Source organism: Onychostoma macrolepis, chromosome 18 (assembly GCF_012432095.1).
Source record: "Onychostoma macrolepis isolate SWU-2019 chromosome 18, ASM1243209v1, whole genome shotgun sequence".
Classification (NCBI taxonomy): domain Eukaryota; kingdom Metazoa; phylum Chordata; class Actinopteri; order Cypriniformes; family Cyprinidae; genus Onychostoma; species Onychostoma macrolepis.
In genome coordinates this window covers 8,066,552-8,082,215 of record NC_081172.1, presented here as the reverse complement: position 1 = coordinate 8,082,215, position 15,664 = coordinate 8,066,552, and the positions used below count along the sequence as shown (strand labels likewise).

The 15,664-nt window shown below is 35.8% G+C and overlaps 1 protein-coding gene across 1 annotated transcript in view; it reads right to left on the bottom strand.

The window, feature by feature from the left end:
* Positions 1–15,664, bottom strand: part of tbxas1 (thromboxane A synthase 1 (platelet)) — a 76,763-nt gene that overhangs the window by 37,469 nt on the left and 23,630 nt on the right. The window contains exons 3-4 of the mRNA XM_058751126.1: positions 10,557–10,650; positions 2,901–2,953 (exon numbers count right to left, since the gene is read on the bottom strand). Of these exons, the coding sequence (XP_058607109.1) occupies positions 2,901–2,953; positions 10,557–10,650 (147 nt within the window). The remainder of the gene's footprint in view (positions 1–2,900; positions 2,954–10,556; positions 10,651–15,664) is intronic.

The window sequence follows — 15,664 nt, the reverse complement described above, 5'->3', positions numbered from 1 at the left end:
GAGACAAAAGAACAAAGGACAAATACACACTCAGATAAAGCAGCACATCTGTGGCTGCAGACCCCGTCTTCCCTTCATATCACCGACAGGAGTACAGACACACATCATATGTGTGTGTCAAGGTCAGCTCAGTAAAGAAATTTGATGAGGCTGCTGGGTAGCTCCTTTTTGTAGTCACGCATGGCAGCTTTCACTGCTGAGATGTGGCGAGGTCGTACCGTCAAACGCTGTGAAATGGAGGATTGTGAACGCGTATATAAGTGCCCTTGCATGTGCCAGCATGAGACACCACCTTCCTCTCTAATGCAACTTCCTGTCACTTTCGCGGGTTTTTTTTTCCATCAACTTCACAGGAAATTGCAGAAACAAGCAGATAATTAAACACCTTTATTAGGCACCAATAATTGAACATGAAAGCTTTTAGGCAAATATCTGAAGCCATTAATCTAGTTCATACAAGCTTTTGGAAGCTCCTTTTTTTCCAGCAGAAGGCTACGCTTAGGTTCATTACCGTGTCCAGTGGCTGTAAAGCACATTTAAGCCCAGCTGGGACTCAGCTGGAGGCAAACGCAGCTGAGACCGATCACTCTTATCATTTACTGTACTCTCCTTTCATGTGCTGGTGTCAGCTTGGTACTGTAAAACTCAGAGCAGAGCGCATAGGCTCTTCATATCATCTTGTGCTAATGAAGCTGACATTGGCAGTCCACATGGCTCTAGGAGCAGGATGGGTTTAATTAAGCTTGCAGATAAGTGACCTATAAAACACTGATCTCATTAGTATGTTTTGGTTTATCTATGCATCTGCGCCGGCGGTCTGTTCGCAAACCAAAAAACTGTGCGAAAGAGTCTCTCACGTGCAATGCAGACTGATATACGCAAGAGATGCTAAAATATCACTCACACCGCAAAAGACCATTATTAATGTCATTTTCCAGTAAAAAAAAAAAAAATCTAAAGATTTGGTAACACTTTAATGTAAAACATTAAATTCAATTTAATGGTTTAATGTTCAATTACAGTAGTTAAAAAGTCATAATGAGAAACATTCTCAGTTTTTCATTATGAGATACATAGTCATTATTATGTAAAAGTTCCTTACTGTTGAGCTTTTGTATTTAGAATAAATTTATACTTAACTAACTCACGATAATGTTTATCATTATTATGATACAGTAAGACATTACTATGAGAACGTTTGTCATTATTATGAGATAATATATTAATACTAATGAGAAAGTATCTTGTAATAATGAGAAACTTTCTCATAATAATATTATGGTAGCACTTTATTTCAGTCTTATTCTGCATGTACATACTACGCAATTGTTATAGTAATTAAATATTTATATTTTATAATTTTTTTTTTTAAGTCTAATTGTTATGACTTAACTAACATATGATAAAGCTTATCACTATGATACAGTTTGTCATTATGAGAAACTATACTAGTAATATGAAAAAGATGATACTAATATTAGTTTCTCATTTTTACAAGATACTATACTACTAATATTATTTTGAGAAAGATTCTACAAATACTAATATTAGGCTATTATGAGAGTTTTTCATTGTTATGAGAATTTCATTGTTAAATCATTATGAGAAAGTTAAAACATTTGGAAAAAATCTCATGATGACGAACTATATTGAGTTTTCATTTTTATGACTTGCAGAATATTTTTTTACTCAACTGTGGCAGAAAAGGGCTTCCACAATGACATGCAGTTTCTTTAAAATATTTTATTTAGACATTTAATTCACACCTAAAACATCTGGAAATCACTGCATTACACTGGATATGCATCAAACAAACTGTTCTTTAGCTGTCAGCCATTGGAAAGCCCATATCGGTTGACCACTATACCAAATAGCCTCTTTCACTAGGGTATCTCACTCATGCACTCTAGTTAGAAGCCATTTCTAGATATTTTCAAACCATATCTGAAAGATATTTTTGGGTAGAGCAAAGAAAATAAAATCACACCTTCGAGAGCAAACCTTCTGCGTATGTTATATTGAGCACTCCTGCAATGCGCCGAAACGTCTGAACTTAGATGACTGATGTCTTGTACTTCGGGAATCTACAAGGGTTTTAAGGAGCATGCAGAGCACTGATATGTATTTCAAAGCTCTTTGATTTCAGTGAGAAGCTCAGCCTCTTGGATTACTCTAACTGAAAGATGTCGTAATGTCTCCTGACATATATCCACACGACTCTGAATTAGATCCCCTTTTCCGGTCCCGACACCCAATCCAGAACCCCCGGATCCCATTGAACACACATACGCACAAACGCACAAGCAGACAAAACCAGCGTCATTCTGATTCTCTTCCCCTCTATTCTGCTCATATTAAACACAGGAAGCCCAGTGGCACTCTCAGCTTTGATCTCCCTCGAGGAGAAGTCGGCCTCTCAGAAGCAGGCATATTAAAACACAATGTCTGGCTAGCGACGGACTAAATTAGAGGACACTGGGCACTCTGTGAGAGGTTCATGCTGTCTGAATATGAATGACAGGACCGTGAACAAGGGCCTCGTGTCTGATGGGTGTTATACACTGAAGCATTCGTATTAAAATAATTCTATAAATGTGGAAATGACTAAAGCAATCATGTCGGGCACTTTTCATCAGAAATATAATCAGAAAAAAATATTTTCTATTACACAGGGGGTAATGAGAAGTCGTTCATGTTTCACTTGGCAAAACAAATAGGTTTCGCATATTTGTGTTTATTAATGCCTCTGACAAAAGCTTTCCCAGATAATAAAAAAATGGTTTCTTTCAGACATCAATCTCAGATTTTTTTGAAACAACAAATTTAATCCGATTTCGTTTATATATATTCATTTGATTGACGCTTTAATAACAGTAAGAGTAAAATCCAGGGAGACTTACCCACAAATTCGTCCATATTTCTTTATTAGGTCTGATTGCGCCTTAAAGAAACCCTGTGCAAGAGCAGAAAACCCACATATCAGTATGAAAGCATATTAGAGAACATTGTGAACACATGTGGTCAGATTTATTTTAGACTGCCAAAGTTTCACATCATCTAGGCAAGGCAAGGCAAGTTTATTTATATAGCACATTTCATACACAGTGGTAATTCAAAGTGCTTTACATAAAAGGAAGTGAAATAGTCATTAAAAATAATAATAATAACAAGAAATTAAAAATAATAATTAATCACAACAATAAAAACAAAGTGATTTAAAAATTGATTTAAAAAGAATTTAAAACATTTAAGAATAGAAAGTGATTATACATAGTGCAATCAGTTCGGACGTAGCACAGTGCTCATTCAATAAATGCACAGCTAAACAAATGAGTTTTGAGTCTGGATTTAAATGTGGCTAATGTTTTAGCACATCTGATCTCTTCTGGAAGCTGGATCCAACTGCAGGCAGCATAATAGCTAAAAATCTACACAACAATCAGATTTAAAGGGATAGTTCACCCAAAAAAAAAATGAAAATTCTCTCATTAATTACTCACTCTCATGTCGTTCCAAACCCATAAGACCTTCGCTTATCTTAAGAACACAAATTAAGATATTTTGATGAAATCCAAGAGCATTCTGACCCTGCATAGACAGCAATGCAACTGACACTTATAAGGCCCAGAAAGGTAGTAAGGACATTGTTAAAATAGTCCAAGTGACATCAGTGGTTCAACTGTAATTTTATGAATCTTAGAGAATACGTTTTGTCCCTGTCAGTCTTCGACACACATTCACGACAGTACCGCGCAGTTGTGTTGCTGTCTATGCAGGGTCAGAATGCTCTCGGATTCCTTCAAAAATATCTTAATTTGCGTTCCAAAGATGACGAAGGTCTTATGGGTTTAGAACATGAGGGTGAGTAATTAATGACAGAATTCATTTTTGGGTGAACTATCCCTTTAATAGCGAAATGCCACACAACTTAAATTCATTTCATGCATTAATTATTTTAATACTGGGATTCTGTGTGATTATATTCTGCTGCAAGTATTTGCAGCATGCAAATACCTTATTAAAAAAAATTAAACAATTGACAGTAAGAGAGAAATGTGTATCTCTCTGATTTCACTATACGGACAAAAGTATTGGCACATCAACAGGGGCTTAAGTAACATTGCATTCAAATACATAGACATTAATATGAAGTTGCAGCTACACCAGCTTTCGCTCCTCCAGGACGGATTGTATTCCACCAAATTTTAAGTGTTTCTGTGGGAATTTTGAGCATTTGTGGGGTGAGGCACTTGAACTTCCAGTTCATCCCAAAGGTGTTCGATGGGGTTGAGATCAGGGCTCTGTGCGAGCCAGTCAAGTTCTTTCACACCAAACTCATCCAACCATGCCTTTATAGATCTTGCTATAAAAGACAGTCCGGACCTTGCCTAAACTGTTACCACAAAATTGGAAGCATGTCATTGTTCAAAATGTCTTGGTATGCTGAAGCATTAAGATTTCCCTTCATTTCATCCCTCTTTTACGCACCATGCACCTCAGCACTCGCTGACCCCGCTCTGTGACTTTACATAGTCTTCTGCTTTATGGCTGAATTTCTGCTGTTCCTAAACGCTTCCACTTTTCAATAATACCACTTACAGTTGACTGTGGAGTAGCAGGGATTACATTACACAACCCGAGTGGTTTCCAGTCAAATTACCATGTTTAAATTCATGGTCTTGATTACAAATGTCTGTAAATGCATACTGCATGACTAGGTGCTTGATTTTATACACCTGTGGCAATAGGTGTAGTTTAATATTTTATGCTGAATATTATTATTTTTGCTACCATTACATGCAACTTATTTTTCTGCCACAGTTTTTTAATTGATGCTTTTCAAATACTGTGGAATAAAACATTCTACTAATCTGAGTAAGAGAGATTTTATTTGTTGAACTTGCATCCGTTGTTCTCAGTGGGTGGGCACTTTTTCCAAGATTAGCACATTCTCAAACATTTGCACAGTTTTGGCATCATGTAGTTTAAGGCAATTATTTATTTCAGCTCGATCTTTTCTTGGATCCCACCATCTGTCTTGTCTGACTTCCCTGCACAATATAGATCAATCACTATGACTCCTAAAGAGGTGTTTACTATGTGAACACAGGTTATTGCAGGTACAGCATCACACTTATTTACCAGTAGGGGTCAGCACAGAGCAAAAACACAGACTGCGCTTGGCTCTCTCGAGGTTTATGGGCTCTCGGGAGGTTTATTGAGGTCTACTGAGAATATTATCCTGAAATATCCATAACACAATAACAGGAATATTATCATATCCCTATTTAGAATCAAAGAACATATTAAACTTTGCTCACAAGGCTGCTGAGATTGCATTGTTTATAGAGGCTGGTGAGATATAGTCAAGAAGTTACACAATAAAGCAAACAACGAACATCAAGTGCTGACTGCAAAACGCACACACACACATAAAGAGCACATAAAGAGCGCTAGTTTGGTATGCATGGCAGCCGGTGGCTCTGCTGTCTCTACTAATGAAGGAGTCGACAGTGCTGGCACCAAACCGTCTGCCCACCCTTCTTCATCCCACCATTCCTGTAGTCTCCCTGGTGGGCATTAGGCAGATACGTATGTGTGTGAGTGTGTGTTCCTCAGTGAGCATTAAGCAGTGGGGTGTGTGCCCTTCCGTCCTGATGTCCTCTCCTTCAGCCTTTTATTACGGTTCTGTCATACGGAAGAGGCTGCGCGTGCATCAGGCAGTGCTGTAGTGAAGTTTAATAGGAGGCTCAATTCAAACAAATGAGTTGCTCCTGCCTTTAGCTTCATTGGGGATTCATCTCGGATGGATACGATCAATAACGCCGGGTCTGACTGAAACGGACAGTCAGCGATCCTATTGGAATTCTCTTAAAAAGATTAGCCACTTCCAGTTGTTTTCAAGCACATTTATGACCTTGACCTCTGTGCAGGTCTGAACATCGTGCTGCTTCTCTTTGTCTCAGTCGCTAATAATCTCTCATGTCACTCAGAGTCATGCAGGCAGACGTTCAGTGTGTGACTGAGAGGATGTGGAGGAAGGTATGGGAGGTGCACTTTTAAAGATGGACCTATTCTATTCTATTCTGCACTCTTAAAAATAAAGGTGCTTCACGATGCCATAAAATAACCTTTTTTCTAACTGGTTCCATAAAGAACCTCTAACATTTGAAGAACCGTTCTATTTCAAAAAAGGTTCTTTGTGGCGAAAGAAGGTTCTTCAGATTATAAAAAGGTAAGAAAGAGAAGGTTCTTTGTGGAACGAAAAATGGTTCTTCTATGGCATCGCTGTGAAGAACCTTTTAAGCACCTTTTTTTAAGAGTCTATTCTATCTTATCTTTTGGGAGGACTTTCAAAAAATGCCTTTCTTTTGATTTTTACATTTACATGTACAATATCTGAAATACACTGAAAAAAAAAAAAACTGGTTTAGAAACAAAAGTTTAAAAAACACTGCAAGTAATTCATTAAATTAAATGTAAGATTTTGAAGTATAGAAAAATGCTATTTCAATGTAGAAAAATTAGTTTTTACAGTGTAATGATTCCATTAGGACTGACGCTGACAGTAGCAACTGTAGTCTCTTCAAATGAGATTAATTTATGTAGACTTTGAGATCACGTATTATGTCTGTCCAAAAGTAATAGTAATTTATTTAGAGATATTACTGGAAAACAAAGCCAAATGTACAATTCTGTTTGAGTATCTAGCTACCATATGAGTCTTAAATAAAACTCTACATGTCTTTCAATGATTCAGTGCCACAAACCTGGCAAACCAAGTAATTATTTCTTCCCCAAAAGGCACTAAATGCAACAGATCAGTTTCAAGACCCAAAAAACCTGTGCACTCAGACTCTTGCTTATAAAACATGCAACCTTATTGGATGTCGCAATTATTACCGGTTTTGTTTGCAAAATGCATCAGATATCATTTAGTTTTTAATGAGCATTTAATAAAGAAAATTTTGCTTTGCCATCACAGGAATAAATTAAATTTTAAAATATATTAAAATAGAAAATTTTTAATTGTAAAAATATTACTGTATTTTTAAATCCAATATATGCAGGCTAGGTGAGAATACAAGACAACGTTAACAAATCGTACAGACCCCAAATGCCTTAATGGTAGAGTTAATGTGGGCGGTCTTCTGTTAGTATATTTATAACCTTTGACAATGACCCGTTTTTGTACCATATGAAGTAAATAGTCTTGACACACTGGGCAGGCAGCTTTACATTGTTAACATTTAAAGTCAGCCTACATACTTTAGCTCTTTTTATTTCAAACTACCATGACAAATCCTGTTTTCCAGATATGTCCCCTATGTATAAACAGAAAGCAAGTATGTGCATGTGTGCTGGCATCAGAGAGAAAGAGAGAGAGGAACTGCATCTAGGTTGTTTAGGATCTTAAATGGACCAAATCTCATGTCTGTGAGTGTTGTATTTGGTAATGGAGTGTGTCATGATAATGTGCTGCTGTGGGTTGCGAGAGACACTGTCGTCTAGTCTCTAAATGTGACTCAATCTGCCCCGCATCCCAAACGCTTTTTGTACATCACTTCCTGTTACCCATGATCCTCAAATCACACCCTGGCATCTCTCTTCTTTTTTTTTTTACCTTCAAATCACTCCATCAAATATATATTTATCGTGTATATAAATATAATATTTATATATTTAAGTGACTGTAAAGACAAATCTTACAAAAGATGACTATTTTAAGTAAATGCTGTTCTTTTTTTAATGTTCTATTCATCAAAGAATCCAAAAGCACTGTTTTCAGCATTGACAATAATCAGAAATGTTTCTTGAGCATCAAATCAGCATATTCGGATGATTTCTGAAGGATCATGTGACACCGAAGGCTGCTGGAAATTCAGCTTTGCTATTACAGGAATAAATTGGAATAAAATATGAAATAAATGCATCCTTGGTAAGCATAAGATACTTCTTTCAACAAAGTTTCCAATTAGTCATTAGTTCTCATTTATTCTTGTTCAGTCTGGGTCATTTTTCACCAAAAATCTAAAGTGAAAAGTACATATATATTCATTTTTGTATGAATGTATTCATGAATTAATTCATTTATTCATGTGATATATTATAAAAATTACATTTTATATGAAATTTTGTAGGGTCCAATTTTAGGATCTGATGCATAATGAACACAAACTTGATTGTACTGTAAACTAATGCACACAAAACTGGAAACAGACTTTCCAAAACTAGACCGGCCAACTTTATGCAACTTCTGGGTTTTAAAAATTTTTTTTTTAGTTCACTCATCATCAATCCTAAACGCAGACTTTGCTAACATAGCCTATGCCTTACTTTCCTTCTCCTTTCTCTCTTTCAACATCTCCCTTTCCTCTTTTGCATTCTCACTGAATTTCTAACTTGAAATGCAGTCACCTGCCGCTTGAGAGGGATTGCGTCTGCATCTCTAGTGCCAGTAACACAAAATGTGCATACGGTCGCGCACACAGACCTACAGGATTTAGCTGAGAGGCTGGCCTGTGGAAGTGGGTCAGAGGATTCTGCTAGAGCAATGCTCTGGAGACCACTGTTTGTGAGACTGAGTCTGCTGACGTGTGCACAAATCTACACACACACACACACTAATACGCTCAGACAAAGGCTGCACAACACCGCACAAAAACCCACACACTAAAAAAAGCACATACCTTTAGTTCACCTGGGGAGCTTCATCTAGACACGCAGTAATTATGCATGCATGCATATTCATTTATGCCTTTCTCACTTCCATCTAATAACATTTAATCACAACGAGGAAGACATGAATTGAGATGAAAAATACGGAGAAAGGGAAACAGACAGGCAGATCGAGAGGGAGAGAAAGAAGAGGGAGCCCTGTCACAAGCGGGTGATAGAAAGACAGAATGAAATGAGTGTTGTGAACGACATGCTGTCCAGTCAACCATTACTTTCTGACAGTAACATATTGATCTGAGAATCTATTCAGCACCAGAACAGCACAAGAGTTGGAATCAAAGCTTTATTTAAAATAAGCCAGTGTACTGGTGGGGGAATTTCATTGAGAAGTTTCTTTTTTTTTTAATCTGAAGAAAATATACATTATTTTATTTTCATTAAAAAAATATGTTATATATTATAAAAATGAATGAATGAATTTTTGTATGAATTAAAAAAAAAAAAAAAACTAATTTAGGCCTGGTTTCACAGATGGGGCTTAGACTAGGATTAGGCCATAGTTCAATTAGGACATTTAAGTAATTTTTATAAATGTGCCTTAGAGAAAACATTACTGGTGTAAGACAAAACAAAGGCACTGATATATTTTAAGATCAGTCAGTACAAGTTTCTTTCAGTTGAAACAGCTCAGACTTACATTTTAGTCTGGGACTAGGCTTAAGCCTTGTCTACGAAACCAGGGGTTAATGTTTTACTTTTTAATCTTTTTCAAATAATTACAACTCATTGCTATATACAGTAAAAATACTGATTTAAAAAACTAAAGTCAGCATGAAGGCAATAAAAAATAAAACGTTCTGTGCTGTATAGTCTCAAAATAGTCTACAAAATTGTTTTTTTGCACTATTAATTTTTTTTTTTATTATTACCAAAAAAACTAATAAAATAATAATAATAAAAAAATTATAATGAAATAATGAAATTTAAAAAAAATAAAAAAGTACTGGTAATTGTCTGCCAGGACATTATCCAATAATTTTACGGTCATTTATGTTAATCCTAATACATAATGCAATGGAGTTCATAATTCAAAATACAGGTAAAAAAAAAAAAAATTCTGAAAAGTTCTTTATATTAATACAGTACATTGTGCCCTATTTTTACAGATTTTTTTAATCAAAAAATTAACATGCAATTCAAAACATCATATTCTTCATTGATATGTCCCCCATGATTTTAAATGTCATGAAAATACATTTTAATGGTCCAAAAAAAGCCTAATTTTCTTGTGTTCTTTTGATTTTTACTGTAGGGTGAAATACGAGCTGGATTTGTTCTTTTATGGCATTCATCCTTATTGGTTGCTGGATTAATCTAGGCATTTCACATTCATTTATACTCTCTCTGGAATCGAACAGCCCTACAGCATATAAAATTTGGCCTTTATTTCCTATAATCCACGTCAAATCATTATCATTAAACTACGGACTGGCAGAAATGAGAGTCATCAAGGTAGCTGTTGATTTGCTACATTATAGCTTGGGACTGAGATTACACTTGAAAAAAAAAAAAAACCAGAGCAGAAATTAAAAGTATTAATTTTGCAATATTAAACCCACCCACTCTCCCCGTCCGTCTTTTATATTATCATCGTAAAAAAGTACATCATTCAGCACAGAGGGTAATCTGTTTGGAAATCACATGGCATTAGATGTCATTAGCGGTGAGTCATCTTTAATGAACACATCTAATGAAGTGAGGCTCACTGAGAGAAATATCATTTCTCTAGCTTCGAGAGGGCGGCACAAGGTGCATACGTGTGAGAAAGTGAGCGAATGTGTTTTGTGTATCATTATGAAGTAAACAAAACCTCTTACGTCTCGAAACATCATGAGGTTCCCCAAAAACGGTGAAGGCTTTGGGTGCTTGATGCCACATTGTTCCAAGACAGAGTAAGGGGAGATGGAGTACCTATTAAAACAAAGACAAAGAGATTCAGTGAAAACATCCTTAGTTTGGAGTCAGTGTGTCTGAGCATTATTAGAAAGCCACATATGAAAAAAAAAAACATAAATAGAGAAAAATAAAATCATTGGAAGAAAAAATGGGTGAAATTATGCTGCAAACAAATAGGCAGGTGAATGGAAAATATATATTAATATAAATAAAATAATATTTTTAAAAATATTATTATATAAAAAGCAATAAATTATTTTAATATTTATTTATAAAATTATAAAATGATTAATATAAAATATTGTAGTGCTGTGTGGTCTCTCAATTAATAGGAAATTCTTAGAAACTGCATGTATAATAATTACACAAAAAACAGACAATTCGTTGTGATTAACAGACAAAAGCAATTCTAGGGTCATTGTTTAAATTCCTTGACCTGGGACAACATTAGGGCCCACTGAGTAAGGCCATACCATAGTGGGCTTCCTTTGTCACAGGGTCTAGTACAACGTTCCCAGTTGTCCCCCCTGATGACAACCCTGTGCTTTATTGTATACGGGGATGTACGTGATGGTTCCCGCAAACACATGATGACACAAGAAGTATCGGAGAGCACTGGGAAGTGCTGCATTTCCTCTGAGTATGGAAAAGGTGACCTGCATTATGCATGAGGATTACATCTGCTGACACACCAGTGCTTCGACCACTTTTAACTTGATGACGAGATGACGAAACGTTAGTGCATTTTTGACCCCTAGAAGTTAAACACCAATGTCTTAATCCACCAGAGAAAGAGAACAGCGAGTACTTTATTCAAATGTGTGTAAATATTCGCTAACACTGGTGTACTGAAACCCATTTGCAAGTTAAGAAACATATTTCTGGGTGTTTCTTCCACTATGGGCACTTTAATGTCCCAGGAGTTGATTTTTATTCAAACTTTTTGTTATATAAAGATCACATTAAACTAGTGGTTCTCAATTAAGAGGCTCACTAGAGGACCTTAGTAAACTTCCAAGGGGGCCTCAAGATGACTTCAAATGAGACAAGACAACCACTAGGAGAAACTATTTAGCTTAAAAAACCATGGCTTTATTTTTACTGTTTTTCAAATGTGTTTTAAGTATAGATGAAGGACCAAACCTCCAGAAATTAAAAATAAATAAATATAGCAATAAATGATTTGATAAAACAAATATAATTTATTTGTAATTAAACTTAATCCTGAATTTATTTTCATTACTTTTCTTTATTTATTATTTTTACATTTTTTTTTATTTACTTATTCTTTCATTTTTTAAATTGTGTTTTATGTTTTATGAATTCACTTATTAGGCCAAATATATATTTTTGTAATATTTCACCTAAACAAAGAGCAATATTTACTTTTATGAAAATGATTTCAGTTTTACACAATTCTGACTATACACGTACAACCAACAATTTAGCAACAACGTAGTCTCAGTTACTATTTAAAAGTAAAATTTTAGCTCAGTAGCTATTTAAAAATTAGTGTACTTAGTTACCATTGCAACAAGTGGAAAAATATTATTTAATTTAATATTCATTTAAAAATTCATGTGATTTCCACCACAAAATTAATGCTGATTTGAGATGTTGAAATAGAAAGGACATTTACTGGACAGTTGTTTCAAACAAAGCTAGTGAGGGTTTATACTCGAAAAGTCCAAAAGCCTGCATAGTTGAAGAAACACTAATTTTTTTTCTAATCATGTTTGGCTGGAAATACCAAACTCTTACTTCAGCATTGTGGCGAGAAGTAACTGCCACCCATCTTCCACAAAAAAAAAAAAAAAAAGCACCGTAACCAAAAGATTCTGACGTCCATCTCCTTCATAATCTCCAGCTCGGCAGGAGTTCATTACCATATTAATTGTCAGATTAGAGAGTGGGTCTTAACACATGCTGTAAAAAAGAACTGGAATGATAACTCATTTTATGACATGCTCTTAATTACACAGAAGCACGTCGCATCCTAAAACGCTCGTCCGGTGCTGAAAGACGATGAATCCCCAGTCCAATCTGTCCGTGTCCAGATTCAAAACCATTTCTCACTTCAGCACAAATGTATTCACCACGAGTCGTCAGACAAGCATCCAGTCTTTCAACTCATTATCGGTTAAGTGAACACAGAACTAATGTGAAACACATCCACAGCACTCAGCAGGGTGAGATCAGGTTTATCCCCAATAGTTGTGGGAAAGTCAGCAAAACAGGACCAAACTTGATTTTTCCTTCATAACATGCAGTTTGGAACATTAACAACAGTTAGTTCCAGTTTTGTTGAAGTTCAATCAAAAATCTCTTTAGGGAACATCAGAATTAATGTGTTGCTCAAAGAGCAGGTGTTACTGAAGTGCGTCACAGCTCATATGAAGCAGAACGTAGCATATTTCCACATTTTGAAGGCAGAAAAGTTCAAAAGCAGCCAAAACTGATCAATAAAGTGACTAAACTAAAAAGCTCAAACATTAACAGTAGGTCAGTTAAAAGTCAATCACATGTGAAGCACAAAAGAAAGTCCATTTCAAAAGGATATTCTAATAGAGCATGTTGTTACTAATACACTGCTCTAATAAGAACAACAAACATAAAGATATTACACAAATATTAATTAAATAAATTTACGCCTCACCATTGTTGGGCACGTTACTTTAAAAAAGTTATTAGTTATAGTTACTAGTTACTTCTCACAAATAGTAACTGAGTTAGTAACTGAGTTACATCATTACAAAAGTAACTAATTACCAGGGAAAGTAACTATTGCGTTACTTTTAAAAAAAAAATTCAAATGTCAAATAAATTTGGATGCCCCCAATATTAAATATGTTAAATTAATGAAATGGACACTAAAAAGAATAAATTATTATTATAAAACATTGTACATTAATCTACACTATTTATCTACTGACACTTAGTATCAGTCAGTCAAGCATTATAATATAATATTATGATAATTTAATATTATATGATGATAGAACTTTAGTAATTAGAATAACCAAGTATGAATGCATATTTGTCATCAATATAAAACGCACTAAGGATTAATGAGCTGCTGGGTTCATGAATATTAATCACGTTGTCTGCGTTCGCTCGCATTGATTTGCTGAAATCAAAACAGGGACGATAATAGGTGAGCGCCAGCCAATGAGATTGTCGTTTGCGCATTAGTTCCGCCCACTACCAGAGAAACCGGCAGTTCTTAAAAGCTGAAGAATTCCAAAGGAACTCCGTTATTTTGACAGGACGTTTACATGTAGCGCGCCAATTCTGCATGTTATGAAAGACTCTCTTGCTCTGTATCTTTCTTTGCGTGCGTGTATGTGAGAGAAAGCGACGGCGAGCGTGCGCTTCACACTAGAGTTTATGGTACTTCAAAAACAGCTACACTGTGCATCCATTCAGATGAACTGAAAAATTTAATTCTAATAATATAATACAGTAACGCCACATTTTAGTGTCAGTAACGGTGACGGCGTTGTAACGGGGGAAACAGTAATTCATTTGATTACTCGTTACTGAAAAAAATAACGCCGTTAGTAACACCGTTTATTTATAACGCTGTTATTCCCATCACTGCGCCTCACACAAAGAATGATATTTTTCAGAAACAACACTGGACCCCATTGACTTTCATGGTACAGAAAAAAATACATTTTTCAAAATATCATCTTTTGTGCTCCACAGAAGAAAGAAAGTCAAGCAGGTTTGAAATGACATGAGGGCAAGTAATGATGACAGAATATGAAATTTTTCAAGAGTTTAAAGTTTTTCCAAACCATCATGTTTTCTTCTTCTGAACACAAAAAGATATTTTGAAGAATGTTAGTAACCAAAACAGTTGCCAGTAGCCACTGAATTCCATAGTATTTTTTTCCATGCTATAGAGGTCAATGGCTACCAGCAACTGTTTGGTTGCCAACATTCTTCATAATATCTTCTTTTATGTTCAACAGAAGAAAGAAACTCATACATGTTTGGAACAACTTGAGGGTGAGTAAATAATTACAGAATTTTCATTTTTAGGTGATATCTATGTCTATACACTACAGTATATGTGGATGACTGTTATGATTGACTAACCTCTGTTTACCGGCTCAACACTGCATATTTACACACCAGCATCTATTCAAAGTCATATTAATGTGCTTATGTTTCTGATGCCAATACCGAGATGTTATCTGAATGACCCATTTTTGCAGCTAAGTTTCCGTAAACTGAGTGTACACTTTATGAATGTCATAATATGTCTACATATGTCCATTTAATTATTTGACTACAGACCTACTGCACGAGACGGCACACAACTGCATGACGATCAATTGTAGTTCAATTCAAGCCTGAGCTGACTGACAAATCCAGCGAGGCATCTCCTCTGTGTGTCTCTCCAGGCTAGATAAACAGATGTTGATGTAGCTTATCACTGAATACGCCTGGCCATTTCTGAGCCCTGTGCCAGGGGCAAAGAAAGAGACAGAGATGTGCCACAGGCTAAATATACTGGGAAAAGGCCAGGATGGAAGACGGTCCCTAAAAATACCACTAACATTCACACCCAGCCTCCTTGTTAAATATTTACCTCAGCCTTACTCTCCGTCCTTCCCAAATGCGAATGTTAGAGGTCCTACAAGGTAAGGAAGGACCACTGCTGGCCACCGACACAAATATATCAAACCTGTTTCAACATAACAAATGTATGTGCAGGAGTCATTGCTGGACACTCTGACAAACACAAACTTCTCCAAGGCTGTTATAGTTAAACTTGCACATCATGAAGTCTTTAAAATGTATGAGTTTAGGGTGACCTGTAACTTTGGGGTGAATGAGCAGGAAGGGAAGGAGAGATTGAGACAACCGTGTTTGACTGACAGCAAGAGACTCACTGTGTTGTTTTCAGAGCGAGGTTGGAAGGAACAGGCCAGCCAATGTTCTCATTAGGGCCAAAAGTGCCATAAAGGAGGAGAGATACATTGTGAGGTGAAAGAGGGGTGAGAAACTGAAAAGTTGC